The following is a 26,877-nucleotide window of genomic DNA, read 5'->3' as shown; positions in this document are numbered from 1 at the left end:
CGTTCCCCCCACCCCAGGGCAGTTATGTCATTAAAAGTCATGCTAGTACCATATATACTCGTATATAAGTCGAATTTTTCAGCACATTTTTTGTGCTGAAAAAGCCCCCTTTGACTTATACGCGAGTCAGGTGTATTAAAAAAAAATATTTTAGGGTTTTTACTTTGTCGGCCTCCAGGGGGCACAGTTTTAGGCTAGCAGCACCAAAATTTCAGGGATTTTTCAAGAGACTCTCCTGATGATACCACCCAAGTTTCGTAAAGTTTGGTTCAGGGGGTCCAAAGTTATGGACCCCCAAAGGGGGTGCCCCCATCCCCCATTGTGTTTCCAATGGGAGCTAATAGTAGATGGGGCTACATGTTGAGGATTTTATAACTTTGGCCCCCATGAACCAAACTTCACCAAACCTGGGTGGTATCATTGGAATAATCTCTTGCTGATACCAGCCAGGTTTGGTGATGTTTGGTTTAGGGGGTCCAAAGTTATGGATCCCCAAAGTGGGTGCTCCCATCCGCCATTGTTTCCAATGGAAGCTAATAGTAGATGGGGCTACCCTTTTGAGACCCCCTGACTTTGGACCCCCTGAACCAAACTTCACCAAACCTGGGTGGTATCATCAGGAGGGTCTCATAAAGATACTCTGAAGAATGTTGAGGGTAGAGGTGCTTACAAAACATTCCTCCCTGGCTTAAAAAAAATCCAGTTTTGAAGGATTTTAACTCTTGTGTTTTAGCTTGGTTGCTGATTAAACTAAGGTTTTTGTACTTTTAAAGTTATTGTTGAAACCATATTGTATTTGTTGACCCTCTTTTCCACTTACAGAGCTAGTTTACTGTTTTTCTTTGAAATAAATATTCAAAAACATTTAACCTACTGATGCCACAATTAATGTAATTTTATTGGTATCTATTTTTATTTTTAAATTTACCAGTATCTGCTGCATTTCCCACCCTCAACTTATACGCGAGTCAATAAGTTTTCCCAGTTTTTTGTGGTATAATTAGGTCCCTCAACTTATATGCGGGTTGACTTATACACGAGTATATACGGTATCTTTGCTTGTAATGCATACCATTAAAATGAGAGTCCAAATGACAATATGGAGCTACAAGCAATAAATGTGGGTGTTTTACACGGAGTGTGTATTTTCACACAGCAATGATCTCACACACCATTTTCATATACACATAGTTGTCACAGCTGTTTTCACATGAACAACAGGAATCCAGTATCATCTTGTTTAGAAAGGTTTCATCAGATGAATGCAGAGTCCAAGGAGAATGAACTGCCTACATAACTGACGCGAAACACATAACATGCACTGCATGAAAATACCTGGAGTATACCAGCAATGTGCATTGCCCTTCACAGGACTACACAACTTCTCTCGGGTTTGAGAAGCTTACCATTCAGCAATCCCCATTCAGCAATCCAGCAAACGAAGAAACGAGAAAAATGTGAGGGCAGTTCACAACCATAATGGAACTTTTTGAACATGTTATTTTAGAATTGACACATTTTCTTAAATCATTTCCTGGGACAACAGAAATCTATGCAATCTAAGTGAGAAGTACTTGGTCATTTCAAATTCTGCCTCACAAAACTCATTCTGGTCAGGAAACAACATTGCACAGATGGTTAATTTCCACGCGTTTAAAATGTTTAATCAGCCACACTTTCTACTGCAGAATTTGGTTTATTTATTTATAATCAATTTTGTATACCGCCCCTCCCCCGAAGGGCTCTGGGCAGTGAACAACACAATAAAACAATTACAATTACATTAAAACCCCATGTTGGCCTTTGGGAAAGTGGCATCACAAAGACATCACCTATTTGTTTGGCTGGAGTTGTGGTGGAAAACTTGCAAGCAGTTAGTTCAGTATGCAGCAGCAGTGGACAAACAAATTATGTCAGGACTTATCAGGAATTGGGGCGGAGGGGTGGGGAAACAACAATTATAATGCCGGTATATGATATGTTCTCAAATAGGATACATTTCAGTTGTCCCAACACAAATACTCTCACAATACTAGAACCAGGGGGCATTCATTGAAAATGCTGGGGGGAAGAATTAGGACTAATAAAAGGAAACACTTCTTCACGCAATGTGTGATTGGTGTTTGGAATATGCTGCCACAGGAGGTGGTGATGGCCACTAACCTGGATAGCTTTAAAAAGGGCTTGGGCTGATTTATGGAGAAGTCGATCTATAGCTACCAATCTTGATCCTCCTTGATCTCAGATTGCAAATGCTTTAGCAGACTAGGTGCTCAGGAGCAGCAGCAGCAGCAGGCCATTGCCTTCACATCCTGCATGTGAGCTCCCAAAGGCACCTGGTGGGCCACTGCGAGTAGCAGAGTGCTGGACTAGATGGACTCTGGTCTGATCCAGCAGGCTAGTTCTTATGTTCTTAAAAATGCTAGCAGGGAAAAAACTGCAAAAAAATGGAACTGAAACATCAAAGGGGTAGGAGAACCTTTGTTAAACCTCTGGAGTTCCAAGGGAAAAAAAGACATAACAGGCTTTCAAGTTATTTGGGGGGCGGGGGAGAGAAAAATTATCCTCATCGTAATACTTGGGTCACACAAGAAATTTGATTGGCAATGTCAGGGCAGACAAATGCAGCACTTCTTTACACAATGCTTATTGGATCTACAAGGGGGGAAGACAGCATTGGTAGAAGGTGACCTTGCTCGATCTCAGAAGCTAAGAATGGATCTGTGCTTGGATGAGAGACCACCAAGGAAGACTCTGCAAAGGAAGGCAATGGCAAACCACCCCTGGTTCTCATTTGTCTTGAAAACCCCCCACTGGGGTCTCCATAAGTCAATTGGGATTTGACAGCACTTACAAACATACGTATTGATTTGCAGAATTCACTGTTGCAAGGGGTGATGACAATTACTAAGTCTATGGCTCTGAGAAGAATTAAATAAATGAGCAATAGTAAAATTGACAGCTAATAAATACAGTTGCTATCTGGAACCTCTGTCATGTGCCAGAGCAGGTGACAGGGAAAGGACTGTGTGTGTTCCCTGCTTGGGAATTGCTGGATGCCTCTGGCTGATGGGTGCTGTTTGAAACAGAAGAGCGGTTCTTTGGTCAGACTGGGCGAGATGGGCGTTGATTTAACTGTTGTAAGTTCAAGGAATGGCAGCTTAGAAGAGGTGCGGAGATTGCAGCTCAAAGAGCTCCACACCTTTTTCTGGGGGGGAAAATTACATCGCTAACAATGTAAGCATTGAAATTCATTGCAGGGAAAGGTGACACCTCGCCCCACATGGAAGAAAACCACTTTAAACACAGCAATGCTAGGCTTTGGGGTGTTTGACAGGAGCCGAGGCCCCAGTCACGAAGCTGCAAGATCTGAGATCCAGCAATTAATATTTCACAAGTTCACAGGCACTTTTGTGTAGGCTTAATTATCTTACTTTGGCAGGGAGAGGGAGGATATTCCGGGGAGTTAATTTAACTTCAGAATGTCTTGCATATACAACGGAGACAGAGAGAAATTAACAGAATTACTGCCGGAGACAGCCAATAAACCTTACTGAACTAGAAGCAGGCTCTGAATTGCCCTGAAGGAAGCTCCCGTTACCCCAGGGAGTTAAAAGTTCAATATGTACTTTGAGCAATAGATTCTCTTACAGGCAGGAACGAACATTAATCTACACACAGTAGGGAGGCTGCGTACATCAAGGTCATCCGTCTTCTGCTGCTCCCCGCCAAGAATCTCATCTAGAATTTAAATTCCTAACATTTTCAGTTTTAGTCCCCACTTAGAATAAAGCCATCATGATTTTTTTTAAAATATGCAATTAATCTGTACAAAAGAGAGGCGAGGATCAGACGTCAGAGGCAAAGCAAATAACACAAAGAAACGTTCTAGCTGAGAATCAGCAAACTTTATTGAATCCTAAAAAAAACCCCCCGAGGATATCAATTTGTCCCAGCAAAACATTTTCTAGACTGATAGTCCTGGCTCCATTGTTTATGCACTGGACGTGCTTCAGTTAAAAAAAATACGATTATGTGTAATAAAAGTCCTCTTTAGGCAGAGCTGTAGTGAAAACAGAGTCACTCTGAAGGCAATTATCCTATTTCAGTCCTCTTCAGAAGTTTTAAAATCCCTCCTCGTCGTGAAATCCTCATTATACAGCTATAGACACTGCCAGCAACAGAATTCCTTATTTGGTACCCCAAATAAGCCATGTGGTTAACATGGCGTTTATGAAGTTGCGGCTCAGGAATACGTCCTGTTACCCTGAAAGCACCAACTGGAAGAGGATTTCGGAGAAGGGGGTGGAGGAAGAAGGTATTTTCTATGCTGACCACTCATTTCAAGCCAACATGGGAATCTGCCAGAAAAAAATCCTTTACCTCTCTAGTCCACCTATTTGAGATTCTCACCATACACTAAATTCATGGCTCACAGCCCCTCAGGGATTCAACCGCCTAGATCCAGTGGCTCCCAATATACATTTCATTTGGGTACTGTCCCTACGTTCAGATTGACATGCACAGCTCCCCCATGCTATCTGGCTGTGAACCATCAAGGCAACCAGTGGAGACTTGTGACCAGTGAATGCCGTAAAAGTGTGCCATGCGAGCTCTATGAGAGGACCGGGATTTGCGCAAGAGCTCCTGCGCAACTCCCATGCATTTCAGTGACGCATGCACACGAGCACTGGCAGCAAACCGGACCCAATATATGCAAGTCTAAGCAAAATACTCTTCTTATAGTGGTGCAAGCAGTCAAGTGTGAATTTATCTCCTGAGAATTAAATGAACAGTGGCGGTTCCCCACCTCCTCCTCCTGTTTCCAAAAGGAGGCAAATGAAAAAATAAAAAAGGCTCACTGCCCATTAATAGCAATAAGGTTTTCTTTTAGCAGCGTTACCCACTGCGGTAACTTTGGGTTCAGAAGGCAGGTTGTGCGTCTTGAACTTCTTTTGGACTCTGGATGGGAAGAGTTTTGGTTCAAGAGCACAGATGGCAATACAGCTCCACCCAGAGGGTGTGAGTAAGGCAATTAAAAATTGTTAGAAAACTAGAGCTCCTTCCATTTCATCATTCTGTCCTATTCCTCCAAGGTAGATGCATTCTTCCTCCCAGTCGTTGAGTTCCCCCTGGAACACCCTTGGCTGGTCCTCACAGACCAGGCACAAGCCAGTTTAGGAACTTTATGGCAACTTCAAAGCCAAGGAAACAGGCCTGGAACAAAAGCAAGAAAGATTCAGATGGTGTTAGTATTAGCTGAGGACTGAAGATGTTTGGGTTCCAGTCCTGGCCCCACCCTGGCCCCAGGCTCAGAGCTCACTAGGTGACCTTGGCCCAGTCCCTCTCTTCACAGGGTTGTTGTATGGGTCACAAAGGAGTAGGGGAGAGCCATGAATGTTGCCCTGAGCTTTTTGGAGGAAGGGTGGGATAAAAACATGACAAATAGAAGTGGCCCTAAAGCTTGCTTGCTTGCTTGCTTGCTTGTTCGTTTATTTATTTACCGCCCTTCCCCTAGGAGCTCAGGGCAGTTCACAACAAAATTAGTAAGCGCAGGACTAAACAATCCCCTCCGCAGCTCACCGGTACTGAGAGAGCAGTATTTTATAATAGTTTTATGATCTTGTCTTCTTCACTCAGCATCACTTATCTTTAATGGAAGAACAATGACGACCCAGAGGAGCATATTCTGCAAGAGGACGTGATCTAGTGGGTCTTATAAGACATGAGCTGGGGGACCCCTAGAGGTCCACATTTCAGTTTTGGACTTGCTAGACAGGCTTAATTTGTGTTTGGGGGGGGGAAGGGGGGTTGTTAAAGCATCACCAAGGTGAAAATTTCCTCAGTCTGCTATGGGCTGGGATACAATTTTACAATACAACAGGCCCCAAGCCATAGAGATAAAAGTTTTTCTTCTTCTCGGTCTGCACAGTCATTTATGTCCCTTCCTAAAAGCGCTCCCTTCAAAACCAAGGTCAGGTCAGCGCTGCGGGAAGTACCAAAATGGAAACAGATGACTGCCTCTCCTTCTCCATGGCATCAGGAGGTGCCAGGGGTCAGACTGTTGAGTGACATAGACTGATACTCCCATCTATAGTTGCCTCGGAATAGCTGTGGTGATAGAGGAGCTTTGCATTTGTACTGTCACACTTGGAGGTGAAGGAGAGTTAAAGAGTAAACAGCAACCTTTGACCCTTCGTATACTGGCTTGGCTTGAGTGCCTGAATTATGCCGTTCTTGTGTGGTACACAAGATTGGATCGCGTTAATTGGTGTGACAGGGCTGGGGGTGAACAGGTGTGCTATGCAGAATGAATTAATAATGTCACAAAGCTTCCCCTGTTCTAACAATTAAGCTCCTGGAATCCATCTAAAAGTCGCACTTCGCTTACAGCATTGGCGGGGAAGGCCCTGATCATCACAGCCGTGAATCCCTTGTACAGCGACATGACCCCCTCTTCTCGGATAAGCTCTCTCAGGACGTCTCGGAAGCCATTGGGGTACTTCCCTAGCGGAGCTGTTGAGCAAGACAAAGATGTGTAAGTCACGGCTTTGGCGTGTTGTGAGTCTCAGCCACTGAGAGGACCTGGACCAGGAAGGCACACGGTAAGGCTGCTTCATAGTCAATTCCAAGGCAAGAGACCACAGATATTTCAGCCACACCCTCCATGTTAAGATAAATCAGAAGTTCGCCATTCAAGAGGCCCGCAGTTAGCAAAGCAGTCTGCCAGGACAGCCTTGTTTTAGACACCACCCATAAACAATGTGTTCAAAAGGAAAGGATTAAGCCTTCAGTGCATGTCAGCCAGTTTGTACAGTGGGTAGAGATGTCAGACCAGGATCCAAATCCTTCTCTGCAGTGAAGCTCACCAGATAACTTTAGGCAAGTCACAATCTCACGTCAAGAGAACAGCTGTGAGGAGAAACTGGAGAAGAAGAAGATGGAGAAGAAGAAGAAGATGGAGAAGAAGAAGATGGAGAAGAAGAAGAAGAAGAAGATGGAGAAGGAGAAGAAGATGGAGAAGAAGGAGAAGGAGAAGGAGGAGGAGGAGAAGAAGAAGAAGAAGAAGAAGAAGAAGAAGGAGAAGGAGAAGGAGAAGGAGAAGGAGAAGGAGAAGGAGAAGGAGAAGGAGAAGGAGAAGGAGAAGATGGAGAAGAAGATGGAGGAGGAGGAGGAGGAGGAGGAGGAGGAGGAGTTTGGATTTATATCCCCCCTTTCTCTCCTGGAAGAAGGAAGAACAACAAGCCGGAGCTCCTGGCAGGAAGTATCAGATAAAAATTGGACTTGCAGAAACAAGAAAAGCCCATTTCCAGGACTACTTGTGCCCCAGGATATCACTGTTGGGATAACAGCTGACTCACCTGTCTGGAAGCGGGATTTCAACACATCCGGTGGGATCCCCACAGCCCAGTTGAAAATCCCTGCCATGCCGCCAGCAAAGAGAATCCTGGGTACACTGAGGTCCTTGGAACTGTAAGAAACATATTAAGAAAGAGACAGAAAGGGAAACACTGTTTATTTATGAAGATGAAAACTTTCCGGGACCAGCAAAGCAATCCCAAGGCATTAAAATGCCACGGATATGTGCTTGTACCATCTCATCCGTGACCAGCATTAAATAATCCATGGCTGCATACAACTGTAACATTAATATTAAATCACGATGCTTGGATTTTTTTCCCCTTTCAGCTGGATTAAAAAAAACAAAAACAAAGGAAATGAGCAAGAAAAGGAGGCGGGAGAAGCGAATGGGGTTGGGGAGGAGGAAAGAAGAGAGACAAGAAATTGATATACCATAAGCCCACTGAAAGCCCCAAGCAGAAGTCCCACGCATTTCTTTCTTAGCCTTCTAGGACACAATGCCCTGCAGATTTTATTGTTATTCTATCCCACCCTTCCCGACCAAGGCCAGGCTCAGGGCAGCATGTTTAAAACAGTCTGTAAAATCATTACAAACCAAGTCGTTTAACATCCAACCAAGCACAGATGGTGAACAACAACCTATACCAGGGGTAGGGAACCTGCGGCTCTCCAGATGTTCAGGAACTACAATTCCCATCAGCCTCTGTCAGCAGGTGTGGCCATGCTGAAAATGGGAGTATTCCTGAGCCCCTGGAAGGCTGCGATTCTGACTCTCAGCCGAGAACTCAGGCTCTCCGGTGTTTTCCAGGGGAGCCACGATTTTAATGCGGCACCTACATGAAACAGCCAGTTGACCCATGCTGGTGATGAAAGACTTGATAAGGAGATATGAACCTGAACATCTGGAAAACCGCGGGACCTGGAGCTCTATACCTATGAAATCTGCTTAACTCACCTTGCCTAGAACTACTGTCTGGGCATGGGAGAAGAACAACAGGAGGAATGACACGAGATGACAGATGCACGTAGGTGGTTAGGAGGCCGGAAGATGGAATTTGGGATAGATATGTGGCCTCAACCAAAAGAAGAAGAAGAAGAAGAGTTTGGATTTATATCCCCCTTTTCTCTCCTGCAGGAGACTCAAAGGGGCTTACAATCTCCTTGCCCTTCCCCCCTCACAACAAACACCCTGTGAGGTGGAGGTAAAGGACTGAGAGAGCTCAGCCAAGCTGTGACCTAGCCGCCAAAGGGTCACCCAGCTGGCGTGTGTGGGAGTGCACAGGCTAATCTGAATTCCCCAGATAAGCCTCCACAGCTCAAGCGGCAGAGCTGGGAATCAAACCCGGTTCCTCCAGATTAGATGTACAAGCTTTTAACCTCCTACGCCACTGCTGCTCAGTGGAACATCTCTGTCATAAAGACCTGGAGCAACTGATAAAGGTGCTGCAGGGCCCTGGTGTCAGCTGACAGAGAGTTCCACCAGCCTGGTTGAGGCCAGTCGCACATCCTCATTTTCCTGCACCCATCACGTTTAGGAAAAAAAGCTTTCAAAGCTGAGGCCCCTTCCGCACATGCAGAATAATGTGTTTTCAAACCACTTTCTCAACTGTTTGCAAGTGGATTTTGCTATTCCGCACAGCTTCTAAGAGCACTGAAAGCAGTTTGAAAGTGCATTATTCTGCATGTGCGGAAGCAGCCTGAGTTCCTTGGAATCCAGGTGCTGCCGAGTATAGTTTGCTGAGGATACAGATGGCTTAAAAGGTGCGACAGAAGCTATGACAGCAGCATTTATTTCTCAAGGAAACAAATCTGAAATCAATGTTTGCCGATTTGCCCCAAAAGCATCAGGGCAGACTGGAATCAATCCTGTCCAGGAAAAAAAACCCGACAAAAAGCTTTGAACAGCTCCTTAAATTTGCTGTTTGCCAGTTTTGTTTCATAGGGAGGTGTACTGGCACAAAGAAATAGCGTTCTTTTCCAGACATCCCAGTTGAAGGGACACCAACGTTTAACTTCAGATCAATGGAAATAAAAAGATGGTTTAAACTAGCACTGACATTGACCCACTGGGAAACTGATGAAGATGTGACAAGAACTGCAATTCCAACTATTATTTCTTTTCCTTTTTTAACTTCACTTCACAGCTCTCCTTTCTCACTGAGACTCAAGGCAGGTTACAAAGAATAAAAATCAATTCAATCAGGGTAAGACATCCAATTTAACGGTGCAATGGCACTCAGACACTGAACCCCATAACTGATTAGCAACCAGTGGAGCGACAGCAGATTGGGTGTGATATTCATACCAAATAATTTGTCCCCAGGAACAAAGAGCTGGAAGGGACCTCAAGTTCAACCCCCCAACACAACACAGGAAATTCACAACTACCTCCTCCTGCCACTCCCCAGTGGCACCTGCTTTATGCCCAGAGGAAGGCAAAGAAACGTCCATCTAATCTGGAGAACCGGGTTTGATTCCCAGCTCTGCCACCTGAGCTGTGGAGGCTTATCTGGGGAATTCAGATTAGCCTGTACACTCCCACACACGCCGGCTGGGTGACCTTGGGCTAGTCACAGCTTCTCGGAGCTCTCTTAGCCCCACCCACCTCACAGGGTGTTTGTTGTGAGGGGGGAAGGGCAAGGAGATTGTAAGCCCCTTTGAGTCTCCTACAGGAGAGAAAAGGGGGATATAAATCCAAACTCTTCTTCTTCTCCTTCTTTTTTGAGTCTCCTTACTGGAGAGAAAGGGGGGGATATAAATCCAAACTCCTCTTCTTCTTCCTGACCCTCAGCATTTCCCTGGGCATGTAAGAAAGGGCCACAAGAGCTAAGCACCGACTCATCTCTTTCCTCTCCTGGTCTGCTTGCAATGCACTATATACATGATGAATATTGTTAATACTACAGGGAACTTATCAAGTCTGAATTTAACTCTCAGCATCACACACACACCCGAAAAAAAAAAAAAAACAACACCGGGAGGTGTGTGAGAGAAAATTCAGTGTTCTACTCACCTCTGACCTTCAGGCGTCAGAGTTTTTTTCAGCCATTCATAGGTCATGAAGTACATCCCACTGGCTGGAACATCTAAACAATCAAGGAAACGGAGGCAGACTCAGAGAAAACAGAGGCCCAACCAAGGACCATTGCAAAACTTTGCCATAGGAAGGCGAGTTCTGCCAGCTTGCCATAAGCAGAATTCAGCTTATGGCAAGCTGCACAGCACAGGGGAGTTTAGTTTTTTTACTCAAACAGAAGCGGGGGGGGGGGGCGCACGGGGAGATGGATAGTAGGGAAACAGCAGCCTACAAAGAGACTTATCGTCTGTGTAAAGGAGCTATCCTGTTTCAGTGAATCACACCAGTGCTTAAAGAACATTTCCCCAACATTTACCTCTCATGAGAGTAAGCACTGTGCCTTTGTATACACCTCGAATTCCAGCCTCACGATACAGTTGTTTGGCACAGTCCATGGGCCCTGCATATTTGGTTTCGCCTGCAGCTGCCTGGATCTGAAAGAAGCAGTTTCTCATAAGCAGGGCCTGAGTGTTTTTAATAACATCTCAAAGTATTTACACATGAGGGATAATTCTATAAATTTAGACCACTACTTTAAAAGCAGCCTATGAGCCACAAGGAGTCAGGTGATGACAAACTGATCCAAATGGTGGAAAAGAACTCAACGAATCACCAGTAACCTTTCTTCCCTTTCTTTCCCGTTTCTTTTGGCAAACTTCTGTCTAACCCAGGACTCCCCAACATAGCACCTGTAGGCACTTCAACAGATATCCGTCCTGTGCTTTAGGAAAGCTGGCAAATCATTATGGAGGCAGAACCAGTGACCAGCTGCTTTCATGCAAATAAAGAGGTTTTTGAGCTTGTCTTCTCTCAACATTTGTGTATTATTCCCCACCTCCCAATCTTCCCTGTGTGTGTGTTTTTTCCCCTTTCCCCTTTGGTCCTCATCTTCTTCTTTGTATGTGTGTTACCCTCCCTTCTGTTTCTTCTTTCTATGTGAGCTTATATTCCATATCCCCTCTCCTCTTATGTGTATGTGGGTTTGGCTCTATCTCCTGTGGCAGCCATTTTGTAGCAGCACCCAAAATTCCAAAGGCTCAAAATCATTGGGACCGCTTAGTTTCAATAAAAAAACAACTTTTGGGAAGAACATTACCCATATTCAGAACCAGGCACAATAAATTCTCCTTTAGTGGACTGGGCTTGAGGACATTCAAAAGAGAGAGTGAACAAAAAATAAATAGGCATGATAGACACATAGAGGACACTGAATGCAGGCAATCAAGGTACTCTGATAACTGAAGCCTGATGAGTAGGTGTGCTGAGGGACAGTGATCTTTTAGTGATGCTGAGATCCAAAGTCGGCAAAAGGCCTTGGAATGGTTCCTGAAGTCTATTTCTTTGTTTGTACTTGAAGTCTATTTCTTTGTTTGTGCTTAACATCTATTTCTGTTTGTGCCTGAAGTCTATTTCTTTGTTTGTGCCATCTCATCCCTCACATAGGGGACGAGCCATAGCAGAACGAACCAGCTTTTGGTTGGCTAGTTAAGTTTCTGTTTCTTTTCCACTCTACACTCTTCAACAGCCAATTCCAGCCACAGTTTTAAAACACTGATGGTGGAAATGGGATATATAGAAATTTGCCAAATATGTTTTTTTTAATATTTTCTATTGTATAGTTTGAAATAATCGTTCTATTTACATCTTTCTGATATAATTTCCAAACAATACATTTTCCCTTTTTTTTCCTCCCACCCTCCCCTAATATTATGTTTTACTTTTCTTTAACCAAACAGCAGTAAGTTCATTCGCTGTTGTCTTCTTATCCATATGTCTTCTTTGACTCCCGTCTCCTTCATCCAATTCTCATAACTTGTCCATATCTTCATTATTTCATTCTGTTTTTCTTGCCATGTTTTATTCTTTGATAATACTTCAAAAACGTCTAATGTCACTTGTTCCCATATATATTCCAACCATTTCTGAATTGAAATTTGCCAAATATGTTTATCACAGTGGACACTCAAACTGTTCAGAGAATCGGATCAATAGAATAGCCATTCATGTGATGTTATGATGGCATCTATTTGAGACATAGGAAGGAGGACACTCAGTGAATGTAGGTGAAGGATGTGAATTTCCATTAGGGATGCCATAGTCAAATCTTTCTGGAAGAGAAGATGAATAAATGGCTTTCCTTACGGCTCTCTTACCTGTAGAAGGCACTTGATCCTCTCCCCCGGAGCCATGATTGCAGTGGTGAACACCCCAGATAACATGCCTGCTGCAAACAGCTGGGGATACCTACACAGGGACATGATATGAATCACTGCATAGTCATTTTTTTCTGCACAGAGCTGAAGAAACGGAGACATCTTTCCATAAAAAAATCTCTTCCCAGATTACCTTACCAATAGTGCCACCCAAATCAGGTCTACTCAGAGTCCCACTCAGGTCTACTGATTGGGGCTCGCACCCCAGAAAGTGTTCTTAAAATTGTAGTGTAAATCTACAACAGTTTAGGGCTGCAGCGCTTAATACTCTTTTCTTTTTTCCATTCTTCCACTCTATCCCCAAAGAGCTAAAAATACCAACCCACTACTTAAAATAATAATAATAATAATTAGGACTCTTCATACTCAGTACAGATTATTCTAATTATGTGCCAAGAAAGCCTGAGTTCAGTACAAAATTCAGCTATTCAACTAAGCAATTAAATAATTCTGTGTGATTTTTTCTCTCCCCGATTTATATTCCTCCACAAGTTTCCAAAAAAACCCCTCTCTGTTAAAAACAACACAATCAATACAACTGAGCAAGAATTTTTAAAAGGCTAGGACAAGAATTACAAGCAAGATAACAGCAGTAGATCCCAAGCATGGAGTAAAATACACATTTCACCAAACACAAGTAGGTAGACAAGAACAGTCCTGCTGGATCAGACCTGTAGTCCCCCTAGCGCAGCATCCTTTTTCATACAACAACCAGTTGCTCTGGATGTCTCTCAGGCTGATTCCAGACAAGGCAAATATAACGAGTGCAGGATGCTATACAATCCATGGGGGGGGGGGGGGGGGGACTTTGCACAATACTGCCCCCAAAACAAGCCTGCCTTATTTTAATTCCCCCAATCCAGGTTTTTCAAAAACTGCTAAACTAATTATCCTTTTGAAAACTCCTGGGTTGGAGCCGCTCCTGAGCTAATGGCCAGCCAGGAAGCACTTTGTTTCCTTCCACCACGCCATCCACAGTTAGGGAAAATCCACCTGCCATTGCCCGAGTGTTGCAGAGAGGTCTCTTTTCCATTTCCTCCCCAATTTTGCGGGTATGCATCTGCATAGCTATGCAGGTGCAGCCAGTCATATCATAAGACAATCAGCATGGGTGCAGGGAGTTCATTTCTGCATGCCTGCATAGCTACGCATGTTTTGCCAGAATTTTTTTTTAAAAAAGAGAAGTGTCTCCATGTGAAGGCATGAAAGCAACCCGGATTGTTTTTGTGGCCTCCAATGGCTGCCTGCACAGAACACATGTGAATGGGAAAACAAGGAAACGGGTTCCTTTATCATGACTGCAACCTGTTATACTTTTGCTATGTGGAATTGACCCTAGTGTTAACATTTAGAAGTTTACTTTCTCTGGATGTGGAGATTCCTTGGTCCCCATGGCTAGGAACTGCTCATGGACTGATTCTCCATGAAGACACCTTCCAAGGCAATCAAGGTAGTTTCAAGCCCCCAAAGGGAACTGAAGCCAAATGATCTGTAATCTTACCCACCTGTTTCATTTAGAAGCTTCTGAAGTTTTACAGCCAACTATATACTTGAGCCATTATTCAGGACTAAGGAACCCAATTACAGTATTCGGAAATACCATTGTTACTTCAAAGAGGAAAGAGATGCCCTCAGCCAAAGACAGAAGTTCTCTCTGTTACACTATCCCAGCCAGCCTGCACTGTCTTACCACAACTGGTCAAGATAGGCATGAATCAAGCAAGCGTAAGGTGTTATCTGCACCCTCCAGTGTTACTAACTGAAACTCGTGAAGGCAAATAAGAACACTCTTCCAGTAACGGATTTTACATACCAAACAAACAACATATATATTTAATGTGTATGTTTTTACCATATTTATAATTTTTTCCAGCAAGATTGGATTCATGGCAAAGAGGCTGAAAGGATGAGGCATTCTATGACTGTGCAAATATTTGGTTTAGGCATAGAATTAAGCAGGATGTTGTACCATACAGCTGGGCTGTACAAAAAAAGGCATATAGGATAAATTGGCTGATAAATGTATGCAATCAGTGATATAGTAACATACAGCAGGAGGAAGACTCCTGAAAATAATTCAAATATAGGACACCAATGTATGAGGACGAGTTGATTGACAGCTGAGGAAGGAAAGAACTTACAAACACCAGTCAGCGTCATCACCTCAATCTCCTCCTTATTTCCTCATAAAGTGGCACTACTGTGACTAGAGATAAAAGTTTGTAATAATGGAAGGCGACAGAAAGAAACATAGGCTAAACCCAAACATGAGGTATGCAATGACCTGTTTCTTCTGTATGTAAAAGATGACAAGAGTTAAATTTAACAAGCTCAAAATACAAAACACGAAAGTATATGAAATGCTTCTGAAAATCTATAACCTGAGCCAGTACACTGGAGCAGGTACACGTGTAACGTGCATATACCCACTCATACGTAGTCTTTTTTACAGAAAATATTTTTAAAATCACTAAATTATTAATCCCCTAACGCAAATACACTGTGGTAGGGGTCCCCAACCTTTTTGAGCCTTTGGGCATTTTTGGAATTCTGGCCTAGCAAGGCAAAATGGCTGCCTCAGGAGGCAAAACCAGTCACAAAATGGCTGCCGCAGCTTTCCTACAGTCACACATTGAAGATCCTTCTGCTATGATGGCAGCTGCTGCCAAAGGACTTTTTAAAAAAAATCTGCACAGTCAATCCATGCTGTAATGGTCAATCAGAAGCCTTGCTGGGCAGAAGCCCCACCTCACCCCACCTACTTTCTAAACATTTGGCTGGCACCAAGAAATGTGTCAGTTGGTACCATACGGTCCATGGGAACCATGTTAGATAATGCTGCACTATGGCATCTATTATTGGAAATTGCTGACAATTATTACAAGGTCAACAAAAGTATTAACATATGCAGGCCTTAACGTATACATTAAAAGATGAAAGGTACAGAAAGAAACTTCCTGAACACAATAGTGAGTCTGAAAAAATACAGATCCTTTATAAAGAGAATTTCAAAGGTATGTTTAAGAAATATGGCTTCGTAGCTTAAGCAAACGAAAAAGAATCTTGTACAGTGAGCACTTTACAGGAGCATGAGGGGAAATAAAGTGGGGAAATAGACTAGAAAGGAGGAGGAAAGTTTACAGAATCCTACAGGGGAGATCTTGGAGAGTAGAGAATTACCAAATTGTTCCCCCCCTCTTTGTGATTCATGCCAGTGTAGATGCCACGATAACTCAGGTTGCAAATGACTCGCACTGCGGGTGACTTCTGCTGAGAGACAGCCAAAGGGAGAATATCCCTGATAATTCCCTAAATATCTCTATGTTTTCTGATATCACCAACCATACAAAACCCTGCAAGATCAGACAGTAGGGACAGGATTGATAGGCACTATGCTATGGTGGTTCCATCCCTTCCTAGAATTAAGAACCAGCCTGGTATGGAGATTAGAGTGTCACATTAAGATCTGAGAGGCCCAGATTTGAACCCCTTGAAGTGCCAGGGAAGCATGCTGGGTGACCTTGTGCCAGCTAGATTTTTTAAAAAAATTATTTCTTTATTTTTTTAATCTATAACAGTGGTGGCGAACCTATGGCACTCCAGATGTTCATGGACTACAATTCCCATCAGCCCCTGCCGGCATGACCAGCCCATGGCCGTGGCGGGGCTGATAAGTATGAATCCATGAAACATCTGGAGATAACCATGGAAATTCACCACCAAGATCCTAATAACTTCTAAAACGCGGGTGGGACCTGCCACCCTACATAAGCAAAAAATAAATACATCATGTCAACTTGTGTCCTCCGAAAAACAACCAAAAGCCCATTTAATAGATAATAAATCAGTATGAAAGAGGGGAAAAAAGAAATCTAATTGGCTCCCCATCTTGCCTTCACCCTAAGTATAATATTTCTAGAAAACTAATCTTATTTACTGTTATACCAGCTTTTCTTATTATTTTCTCCATTTTTATAACATTAGCCCCGATAATATCATCTTATTTATACAAAACCAAAATGGGACCACAAACATATGTGCCAACAATCACTCTCTATTTTTCCTCATCCTGTTACATGCCTCTCTAATGTAACAAACCATTATCAGATTGGTTGTGGTGGGTTTTCCGGGCTGTGTAGCCGTGGTCTGGTGGATCTCGTTCCTAACATTTCGCCTGCATCTGTGGCTGGCATCTTCAGAGGTGTATCACAGAGGGAAGTAACAGACTCTGTGATACACCTCTGAAGATGCCAGCCACAAATCACAAGCTAACGATCGAGACAAGATCCACAGAACCCATAACTTCCTGGAAAATACTACCTAATCAGTGGATTGAATATCCGGCCGTGAAAGCCCAACCACGACCAATACATTATCAGATTATTTAAACATCTGTAGTTACTCTAAGTCTCTTAAACTTTAACCCATCTTAAATGTCTGTCTTCCTTTTCTAACCAACCCTCCCACCCATCATCCACATCTTAGCCACTCATACCTGCCACGTCTCCCCCATCAACAGAGCCATGCTTTTGTAAACAGCATTTCAATTTATATTTTACCTCACGTTTCAGTCCCATTCACTGCCAACAAGCCTCCTTCTGAGTAAATATACTTTGTTCTGGCAGCTTGATGCTGTTAACACTGCAACACATCTCACTTTCTTCAAGAAGACTTACGCAAGGTAAGAATGCAGAGCACCACAGGCTCAGACAACAGCCTCAACAATCCAACTGTTCTAGACATCTCCTCAGCTAATTGGAGGATACAGGTTCTATGGTTCAGATGGATTTACAGCATATTTAAATACGAAGTTACCTTATACCAGTGGTGGCGAACCTTTGGCACTCCAGATGTTATGGACTACAATTCCCATCAGCCCCTGCCAGCATGACCAATTGGTCATGCTGGCAGGGGCCTGATAAGCATGATGAAACCAACAACCACTTATATCATCTGGAGATATAAAATTCGCCATCCTGGAGTGCTCCTACAACCTCTAAACCAGACCATCCAGTTCGCATCGAGGTCAGTGTTGTCTACTCAGACCAGCAGTGGCTTTCCAGGGGCTTTATCAGGGGCTTTTCAAATCACCCACTGAGTGGTCCTTTTAGCTGAAGATGGCAGGGACTGAACCTGGGACCTTCTGCATTGCAAGCAGATGCGGTACCACTGAGCCACAGCCCTCTCCCCAATGGGAAGAACAAGTCAAGGACATGATCTGAGCATGGGTTCTACAGAACAGTGAGGGCTTGGCAAAATAAATGTCTATGCATTCAGGCTTGCTACTAAGAGAAAGTGTTATGAACCTATTATTATGTGACATGTATATTCTAAAATGTGCTCCTTCCTAAACAGACACAGTTTTGCCTGGGAAGAGAACTGTGCAGCAACAACCCACACGGTGTCTGTTTTTAGCCAGTGCAATCAGTCCCACGCTTCCAGGAACCTTGAAACTTGCCAGATTTATTCATTTTGTTTGGGGGAAAAAAGTTATATTTATAGCAAGGGAAAGGGAACTCAGCTCTAGGCTGCAGTGCCAAACCGTGTAATTTATTTTTATGTATCACAGCCACCTGGAAGCCTCCAGAAACGCTTTCCTCGAATGCTCTACGCAACTCTCGTCACTCACGTCAGAACTTCGTCAGGGGTCCTCTGCTGGAGTTTTACGCCCAAGCCAAATCCAAAGAAACATACGGCAAACATGGGGGTCACTCCAATAATAGGAGCTGCCATTCCCTTGTACAAGCCTCGGACACCCTGGAAGACACAGCAAGTGAGCAGATTACTGAATTTCCTGCATCACATGGGGCGGGGGGAATGCAATGTTAATTATCATAGGTGTCACGGGGGACACTATACAACCGTGGTGGCGAACCTTTGGCACTCCAGATGTTATGGACTACAATTCCCATCAGCCCCTTCCAGCATGGCCAATTGGTCATGCTGGCGGAGAATGAACTGAGAGATTGAGGTTATGAAGATCCATAACATCTGGAATATAAGAACCATACCAACTCCTAGCTTTCAGTCCTGAAGAAAGTCGGATTGGTGCAGGCAGGTAAAACTTGGGACTACTTCATCTGCAGGTGTGCATACCAGGGAGCAAGAGAAGGGAGAGAGAGGCAGAACAGTTGTGTGTTTGTGTACTGCTCCAGCTAAGGAAAATGACGATGGTCTCTCACAGGGAATCCTAACACTTACCCTTTATAGCGCATGACAAGATGCCTCCAAAGTTTTCTTTGCTGATTGTAATGGGATAAGTTAGAAGGGTCCACTAATCGGATTTTTTTTAAATGAGAGGCAAGTAAATACCCCTCGAGGAATTACTGAGCTGCAATGAGGAGGGAGAAGGGGGCAAAATTGCTCTTCCAGCCTCTTCTGTGAGCTTCACTGCTGGAAAAGGGAGCAACTGCACTCCCACTCCCCTCCCTTATGGCAGTCCACCAACCCGCAGGGCCATTACCCAACATGGGTCTCACAACCTCAGGTAACAACTTTCCTGGAGAAAGGGGAAACCAGGGAAGATCCTTGCACAAGCAAATTACTGGACCCAACCTACAATTTGAACAAAAGTACACTGGGCCCAAGGCTAAAATGCTAGCCACTGGACTACAATTGCTCTTGTCATAAATAGTTTTTCAGGGTTATTGTTGTTGTTTTAAAAAAAACTAAGAATCGCTGTGGTATTTTTTAAGAGAGAGTTTTGATAGACAAAAACCATTAACTTTCCCCTTTCAATGTATCACAGTGAAGATGCTTCTTTCTTAACCCTAACCATGATCAAGATGTCAGAAGCATGCTGCAGGCTTGCAAGAGATATCTACTTCCCCACTTGGATACAAATTTCCTCTTTCTTTTTCCAATCTTAGCCTTAAGAATTGTACTTTTGTGTGTGTGAAGCGCCCCCAAGTGGCTGCCAACTTAGGGTAACCCATAGGGTTTTCTAACCAAGGGGCGTTCAGAGGTGGTTTGCCATGATCATTGCTTCCCTTGGTGGTCTCCCATCCAAATACTAACCAGAGCCAACCCTGCTTATCTCCCACAATCTGACAAGATCAGGCTAGCCGGGGCCATCCAGATCAGTGATATTTCTTAACCCCTTAACCAGATTCTCCAGCTTAAACCAGGATGTGTTGTCCAGGTTTAAAACAAAATTTAAAACAAAACTTGGTACAAAGTCAACTTAGGCCAGGGGTGTCAAACTCGCAGCCCTCCAGATGTTCATGAACTACAATTCCCATCAGTCCCTCCCAACATGAGCATTGGCAAGGGCTGATGGGAATTGTATGGTTCATAAAACATCTGGAAGGCCTTGAGACAGTTTTGACACCTGTGTTTCAAACGAGATTTAGCATGGGCCAAAAACGAAAGCGGCGGTGTGCAAGCGGGGTTTTCACACGCAGCTGTTTGCCAACCCATGTCAATGGGAGAAATCCACCATAAAGTAATGTCATCAATGGTGGCTCAGAGCAGATAAAAGAATGAACTGTATTTTAAGACTAGCAAAGGAAAAGCAGGGAGAATTTGCTCCAGAAAGAGGAAGAAGACCCACAAGCGTGTGACCTGCTCCTGTTCTCTCATCCATTGTTAAGAGATCAGCAACATCCTGCCACTACTACTGAGACACAGGAAGGTGCAGGCCACGCAGCCAAAAGTTCAGATGTAACAAACAAGCCATGGTTTGTCATTATGTGAAGAAGCCTGTGAGATCTTCCAGCTCACACATGTCTACACAGCATCAGTAAATCAAGGATTTCTGTGCTTCTGACAATTCATTGTTGATGTAGCTGAACCACGAGTGATGCTTTGATGTTTTCTCTCCATACCAGGATTCCAAACAACACCTAAATCATGGCTTGGAATCTGGTATGGATGGAAGATAATAACCCAAAGTTGGCGCTTCAGACAAAATGACAAACTATGGTTTGCTACAAAAGTGGAATAGTTTCTCAAGCCCCAAGTAATGTAGACTACCCCAAAATCCCCCAGGTTCGTTTATGGAACAAGAAGCAATTACTTCAGGATACCTGCAGCAATTGTTTTAATCTTTGCAAAAATATTCTGGAATCCACCACGATTCAAGAGACCCACTCGCCTTCTCCTTTAAACGCAAAATATAAGAGATCAGTTCTTTAAAATAGTGTTTGCCTAAGAACTGGTCAGCAGCTTTTCCCCTCATCATCAGACCCCCGTTTCAAACAAGAACTCCAGTTTCAAACAAGAACTGAATTTATAAGCCAAGAATATTGGTGTATCATGAGAGGGGGTCGTTCCTATTCTGTTTGGTTCCAGTAAATCAAATGAAAAAAATAACATTTCTGACAAACTAATACAATTCGTACAACAAACACAGTAATACCTCTTGAACAAGAGTCTTTTTGAAGCAGTCAAAAGTCCCAGAGTAGAGCAGGGCCTGTCCTGGCAAAGGTTTTGGCTGAGTCTGTAGTCTAACCTGCAAAACAAAATTTAGAGGAAGACACAGCGAATAAAAATCCATGTGGAAATCTCCTTTGATCTTTTAAAAACATTTTAATAGTGTGGGGTGCTGTGCGGTTTCCGGGCTGTATGGCCGTGTTCTAGCAGCATTCTCTCCTGACGTTTCGCCTGCATCTGTGGCTGGCATCTTCAAAGGATCTTCCCCCAGTGATTCCAGCCGTGAAAGCCTTCAACAATACATTTTAATAGTGTGCTTTTAGCTGAAACCCATCAGATGCTCAGTGATTTAATCAATAACTTTCAATGTTTTCATTATGTTTATTTTGTAAGCCACCTTGGACAGGTTACCTGGAGAGGTGGCACAAAAACTATCCTAAACTCTAAATGTGTACACCAAAAGCTGAGCCCAAAATACATTGGGACTATATAGAATCTTTACAATATTACGCTTGAATAAGATAATCCCATTACGGGCAAGCATTGATGATGCGTCGTTGACAAAGCAGTCTAGCCCCTGCGAAACAGGAAAGTACCTGAAACCCCGTCTTCGAAATTTTTGAGGAACCTAGAATGTACCCGTTTTGATATTTCAAAGGAATTGGGACTTATATATGTCATCTACTTGATACCAGCTATTTCTGTTCCAGAGAATGCGTCCTGACACATGCTTATTGTCTGTATTTTTATTTGTATGCCATTTAGATGTGTACTGTCTTATTCATAAGTGTCATTTATATGTTGCACACTTTCCCACTATATTTTGTTTTTTAACACGTAATTAGCACTTTTACTGGCCGGTTTGGTTTATTGTTGCCCGTTAGCTTGAAACCATATAGTAGAGTTTTCTTGACTTCTGTTCAGGATGAGTTGGCCAGCTTTGATGGCCCTGCTGCCCCATTTGTTTCTACTCTTCTTACTCCCATCCTACTCCTTGGTTTGAAAATGAGAATGTTGAGTGGGATGTTGAGTTGAATGTTGAGTTGAGAATGAATGTTGAGTTGAGAATGTTGAGTGGGAAGACAGGGATGCCTAGTGGTAATTCTTATGAATGGCTTTTAGGGAAGGCTGGAGAAGACAGGAAAGAACTACTCAAAGCCTCCTTCTTTCATTCAAAGATACACCAGACCTGTGGGCAGAGTCTCCCCAAACTTAGATCTAGCAGTAGATCTTGACTCTTATCCGTCAGGACCACTGAAGCACAAAAGGCAGTCATTCCCAATTTGTACTCTCTGCCCCACCACAGTCTTACTCTTTTAAACACCATCATTGATCAAGTCAAAGTACAACAGACAAGACATCTGAAGGCCTTTCGCCATCTCTCTTTTGGAAACAGAATGCTATGATCTTGTAATCTAATGATTAACAGGTAGGATCATATCAGGGCAAAGAGAAATGATCATATACGGGCAAAGATCAATCATACTTTTTCTCTTTTCTTTTGTCTCCTAGGCAGCAGGCACTTCACCCAAATAAAGGCAAAAGATTTATTAGAAAGCAGGAAATTTTGGGAAACGGGATTAAGGGGCTTTCATGCAGATGATAAATCTCCGAGGAAAAGTAAAGACATTACAAACTGGTCAGCACTGCTAAGAGACAGGGTGGTGTGACTCTCTGCCAATCAATTCAGTATAGATATGAAACCAAGTTAAGTGAACTTCTAGGCCAGAGGTTCTTAACCTTTTTTGTACCCCAGACTCCTCTGGCAGTCTGGGGAAGCCTATGGAACCTTTCTCAGAATAATGTTTTTTAAATTCATAAAATAAAATACAGAGGATTACAGAGGAAACCAAACATATTGAGAAGAACTGCCTGATATGTTGCATGAGGGTCTGTAGACAGGAAGACTAGGATCACATGCAATCTAGCAGCGGGTTCTAATAACTACTGTAATTTTGAAGTGAGCGTAAATAATATTTTGAGATATCTGCAACAACTGTAATATATGGAAATATTTGTGATTTCCATTAGTGACAAAGTCACAGGTACTGCTAATACTACTATGATTTATTGCCTATATTCACAATTGAACTAAATATTAGATCTGGTTAGTGAAAATAAAGATGTAATTTTGTCCCACCACAGGACACAGTCCCTTTAAGGCACAGGTGTCAAACTCGCGGCCCTCCAGATGTTCATGAACTACAATTCCCATCAGCCCTTGCCAGTATAGCTAATGCTCATGTTGGGAGGGACTGATGGGATTTATAGTTCATGAACATCTGGAAAGGAACTTATAGTTATTCTCTACTAAGGGTACACAGATCCCAGGTTAAGAACCTCTGTTCTAAGCTAAAGATTTCTTTCACCTGTTTCAAATCTGTTTAATTCACCTTTATCTGCTCAGGTTACACAAGCAGTTTTATTTTTGTATGACTCGGGGAGAAACAAGCCAGTAGGGAGGGCAAACTGGGAGGTGGGCAGGCACCACGGAGCTCCACAGCGCCAGACCCAGAACAGCCCACAGCTTGAAAGGGCCGCACTGGCCTAAAGTTGTAAGCCAGCACAGTTTGGGGGTGTTCTGAGGGTGGAACTGACTTTAGTCAGCTTCCTGACTTCACCTCACTGTCAGAGGAACACCCTGGTGCAGCCATGAAGGCCTTACACAATAAACAGTGGCATAATTCTGTTATCTCTATGGGGCTCTTCTGGAGGCAAGAGGAATTTTGAACTTCTGCCTGTGCTACCCGGAGCCCCTGTGGAGGTGGTGCAGTACCACCTTCACCGCACCATCTCCAGACACGTCTCCCCCACATCATGCTGCAAATATGCTCCAGACTCTGTCGTTCTATATCATTTAACATATCATGTTTAAAGCTCATACTTTGTTGCAGTTCTAAGACTTGTTTTCAGAGTTCTGTCATCCAAACCTTACTAGCACGTTGACTGTATTGGCTTTACACTATATACAATCCACCATGAGCCTCAGCAAGAAAAGCAAGAAAGACTATAAATAACCAAAAAAATATAAATAATTCTTATTATATTAATGTTATGCCCAATATTAAGATTTTCTGTTTTGCAGAATACACACGTTGGCACGTAACTATCATTGCTGAGATTCACACACACACCCTCCCAGAATATAGCCCAATCAATGCTCCTGCGGTGAATTGCATCATAAAAGATCAATCCTGTCCTCCCTAAGTTGTTCGGAGAACAAAGGGGAAAAACAAGTTCTACCGCCCCAAAGCAATTTAATCAGATGCATTATTTGGACATGCAATGCTCCAGCAAATTAGGACATTTCACTAGGCAGGACAGGCAGGTACGTGCAATACTCTGATGGTGGTGGTGGAAAAGTGCTGTCAAGTCACAGCTGACTTGTGGCAACCCAGTAGGGTTTTCAAATCAAAAGACATTCAGAGGCAGTTTACCACTGCCACCCTCTGCTACACAACCCTCAACTTCTTTGGGGGTCTCCCATCCAAATGCTAACCAGGGCTGACCCTGCTTCATTTCTGAGATTTGACAAGATCAAGCTATCCAGGGCTATCCAGGTCAGGTGAACAATACTCTGCTAAGCCACAAAAGATCTTTAAATGGATTGCTAGGGAAGGGAAACAAGATCATTTCTAGTCAGAATTTTTTCAACCCAATGGAAATAAAATTTGAGTCACACGAATGAAAGCAAACTGCAAAAAAAAAAAAACCAAACAAAATGCACAACCTAGACAGACAAAGACTTTAACTGTAAAAATCAATGACTAAAAATCAATAGAAACTGCTTTCCGCCTTTAGTATCCCATCACTGACCCACATCAGTCACGAGTACCCACCAAATCATTTTGCCTGGTGTGTTATCCAAATGGAATGCCCTCCCCACAGGAGTTCTCTAATTAGTCCAACTTCCAGAGCGGGGGGCAGGGGGGGGATTGTGGTGGAGGGAAAGAAAGGTTACTGAGAATGCTAATAGAAAGTTTTACCCAATCCTGGCATTTTATTGGTCACACTTGTTAAATATAGCTTTGGGTTTTTGCTCTTATAGCTCACCATAAGTATTGTGAAAACATAAGCTAAAGGGAAAGCCACAAGAACAAAACTTCACATGAATATCCAGCAAAAAGGGCATAGCCTCATAAGCTTTGCGAGCATGTTTACAACGCTGGGGCTGCTCCATCAGTCCCAGCTCTTTTATGGGAACTTTGGGAAATGTTATTTTCAGCCACTGCATGCCAGTTATGTGCTTCATAGAATGCACTGTACAATACTGATAATACTAGCGTGGGACTTTGCACTTCTTTGCTTTGGGGAACAAGGAACATTGGCTGCTATGGGGTAGCCCAATTAAGCAGTTGCAGCAAAAATAAAACAGAAGCCCAGTGGCACTAAAGAAATGACAGGCCACATTTTCCCAAATTAGTGCAAACTTCATCAGATGCATCAGAATAGTTTACTTAGGCTAATCCAGGGGTAGGGAACCTGCGGCTCTCCAGATGTTCAGGAACTGCAATTCCCATCAGCCTCTGTCAGCATGGCCAATTGGCCATGCTGGTAGGAGCTGATGGGGTGTGGATTCCTGAGCACATCTGAAGCCCATGAGACCCCACCCCGGTAGAAGCCTTCACAGACTAGGGGGTTAAACTAAATGGCGAGTATGACCCCTTCCAGCTGTATATTTCTATAAGGGTCCACTTTGTTTAATGTATGAGATAAGCCTCTACGCTGCATTCAGTGGTATATGAAACCCTGCATGTCGGCAATACTAATATCCAGAGACTGGTTTCACCCGTGTAGCTTGTTTTGTTTTGGCATTTCGCCAGGCGCAGAAGCTCTAAAAAACTATTCATTCTAAGACCCTCAAATGAAAAGATTTTTCATTTTAAAAATGAGGGGGCGGTTTTTTTGAAGTGGAGCAAATTTTCAGTGTAGCTGCAGCAGGCTCCTCTCCTTCTGAGAGCCTCTGACTCAGTTTTGCTCCATTTGAGGGCCCATAACATTGGACCTCCTGTCCTGATCCTCACCAAACTTGGGAGTTCTTGTAAGGAGAGGCACCATCAGCTATGCTGCAAATATGGTTCCTGTACCTTAAAAATAGCAACCCCAAAGTCCCACAATTTTTTCCCTCATTTAAAAAACTAATATATGCATTTGTGGCATCCACTTTCCTGGACTGCAACCCATTTGAATATCACAACCCACATAGCAGATGGAGGCTGCCAGGATTCCTGGTGGCTTTTGCATGGGCAACCTCCCCTCCGCGTGGTGCATGCCGGGGCTGGTAGTTCTCTGAACCGTCTCTGGCCCTTCGGCAGCCCACCTCGCGCGGTGCATTTCGGGGATTGTAGTACTTGCTCGCCCCCCTCCTGCCCTCACCTTGATAGTGTCCAACGGGTGTCCCACGAAGACCAAGCAGACGCCCCCAAAGCCTCCCGCGAAGAAGTTCTTCACGGGGCTGACGGGCGGAGGGGGAGGCTTCTTCTGCGGCTCTTCCGCCATGGCTGCTCCAGCGGCGAGACTGTCCCGTCCTGGCTGCCTCCCGCCTGGGTGCTCCGAGCGACCTTTACCCTCCTTTTCCCCTCCCCGGTCGGGCTCCGCTGAGAGGAGATAGAGTGGAACCTCCATTGCGAATAGAGCGGCCGCAATTGGTCTTACTTCCGCCCACACTGAGGAGCAATACTCACTCTCGGTTTCTGGTGTGCAAGTTCTTGAAAAGCATGTTCCTGAATGGCAGTGGAGATCATCTGAGTTTTCCTTGCATTTGAATTTTCCTTCATTACTTGCATTCGCTGCATTTCAGGACATTTCATCCTTGGGGTCTCCTTTAGAATGTTTTTAAAAACTAGAATATCA

At 43.6% G+C, this 26,877-nt stretch overlaps 1 protein-coding gene across 1 annotated transcript; it reads right to left on the bottom strand.

Moving 5' to 3' along the window:
- Window positions 1–3,889: 3,889 nt before the first annotated feature.
- SLC25A20 (solute carrier family 25 member 20) lies at window positions 3,890–26,675 on the bottom strand. Its single transcript, XM_048491933.1, has 9 exons — window positions 26,401–26,675; window positions 21,011–21,103; window positions 18,281–18,408; window positions 12,592–12,682; window positions 10,755–10,872; window positions 10,376–10,448; window positions 7,362–7,471; window positions 6,392–6,516; window positions 3,890–5,217 (listed from the first exon to the last, which is right to left on the bottom strand). The coding sequence occupies exons 1-9, from the start codon at window positions 26,647–26,649 to the stop codon at window positions 5,155–5,157; spliced, it is 1,050 nt and encodes a 349-aa protein (XP_048347890.1). The 5' UTR covers window positions 26,650–26,675; the 3' UTR covers window positions 3,890–5,154.
- Between the last annotated feature and the right edge of the window lie 202 nt (window positions 26,676–26,877).

The sequence above is a fragment of the Sphaerodactylus townsendi genome, linkage group LG03, assembly GCF_021028975.2.
Source record: "Sphaerodactylus townsendi isolate TG3544 linkage group LG03, MPM_Stown_v2.3, whole genome shotgun sequence".
NCBI classification, from domain to species: domain Eukaryota; kingdom Metazoa; phylum Chordata; class Lepidosauria; order Squamata; family Sphaerodactylidae; genus Sphaerodactylus; species Sphaerodactylus townsendi.
Note: the sequence above shows the minus strand (reverse complement) of the source record. Positions and strands in the feature narration are given on the sequence as shown.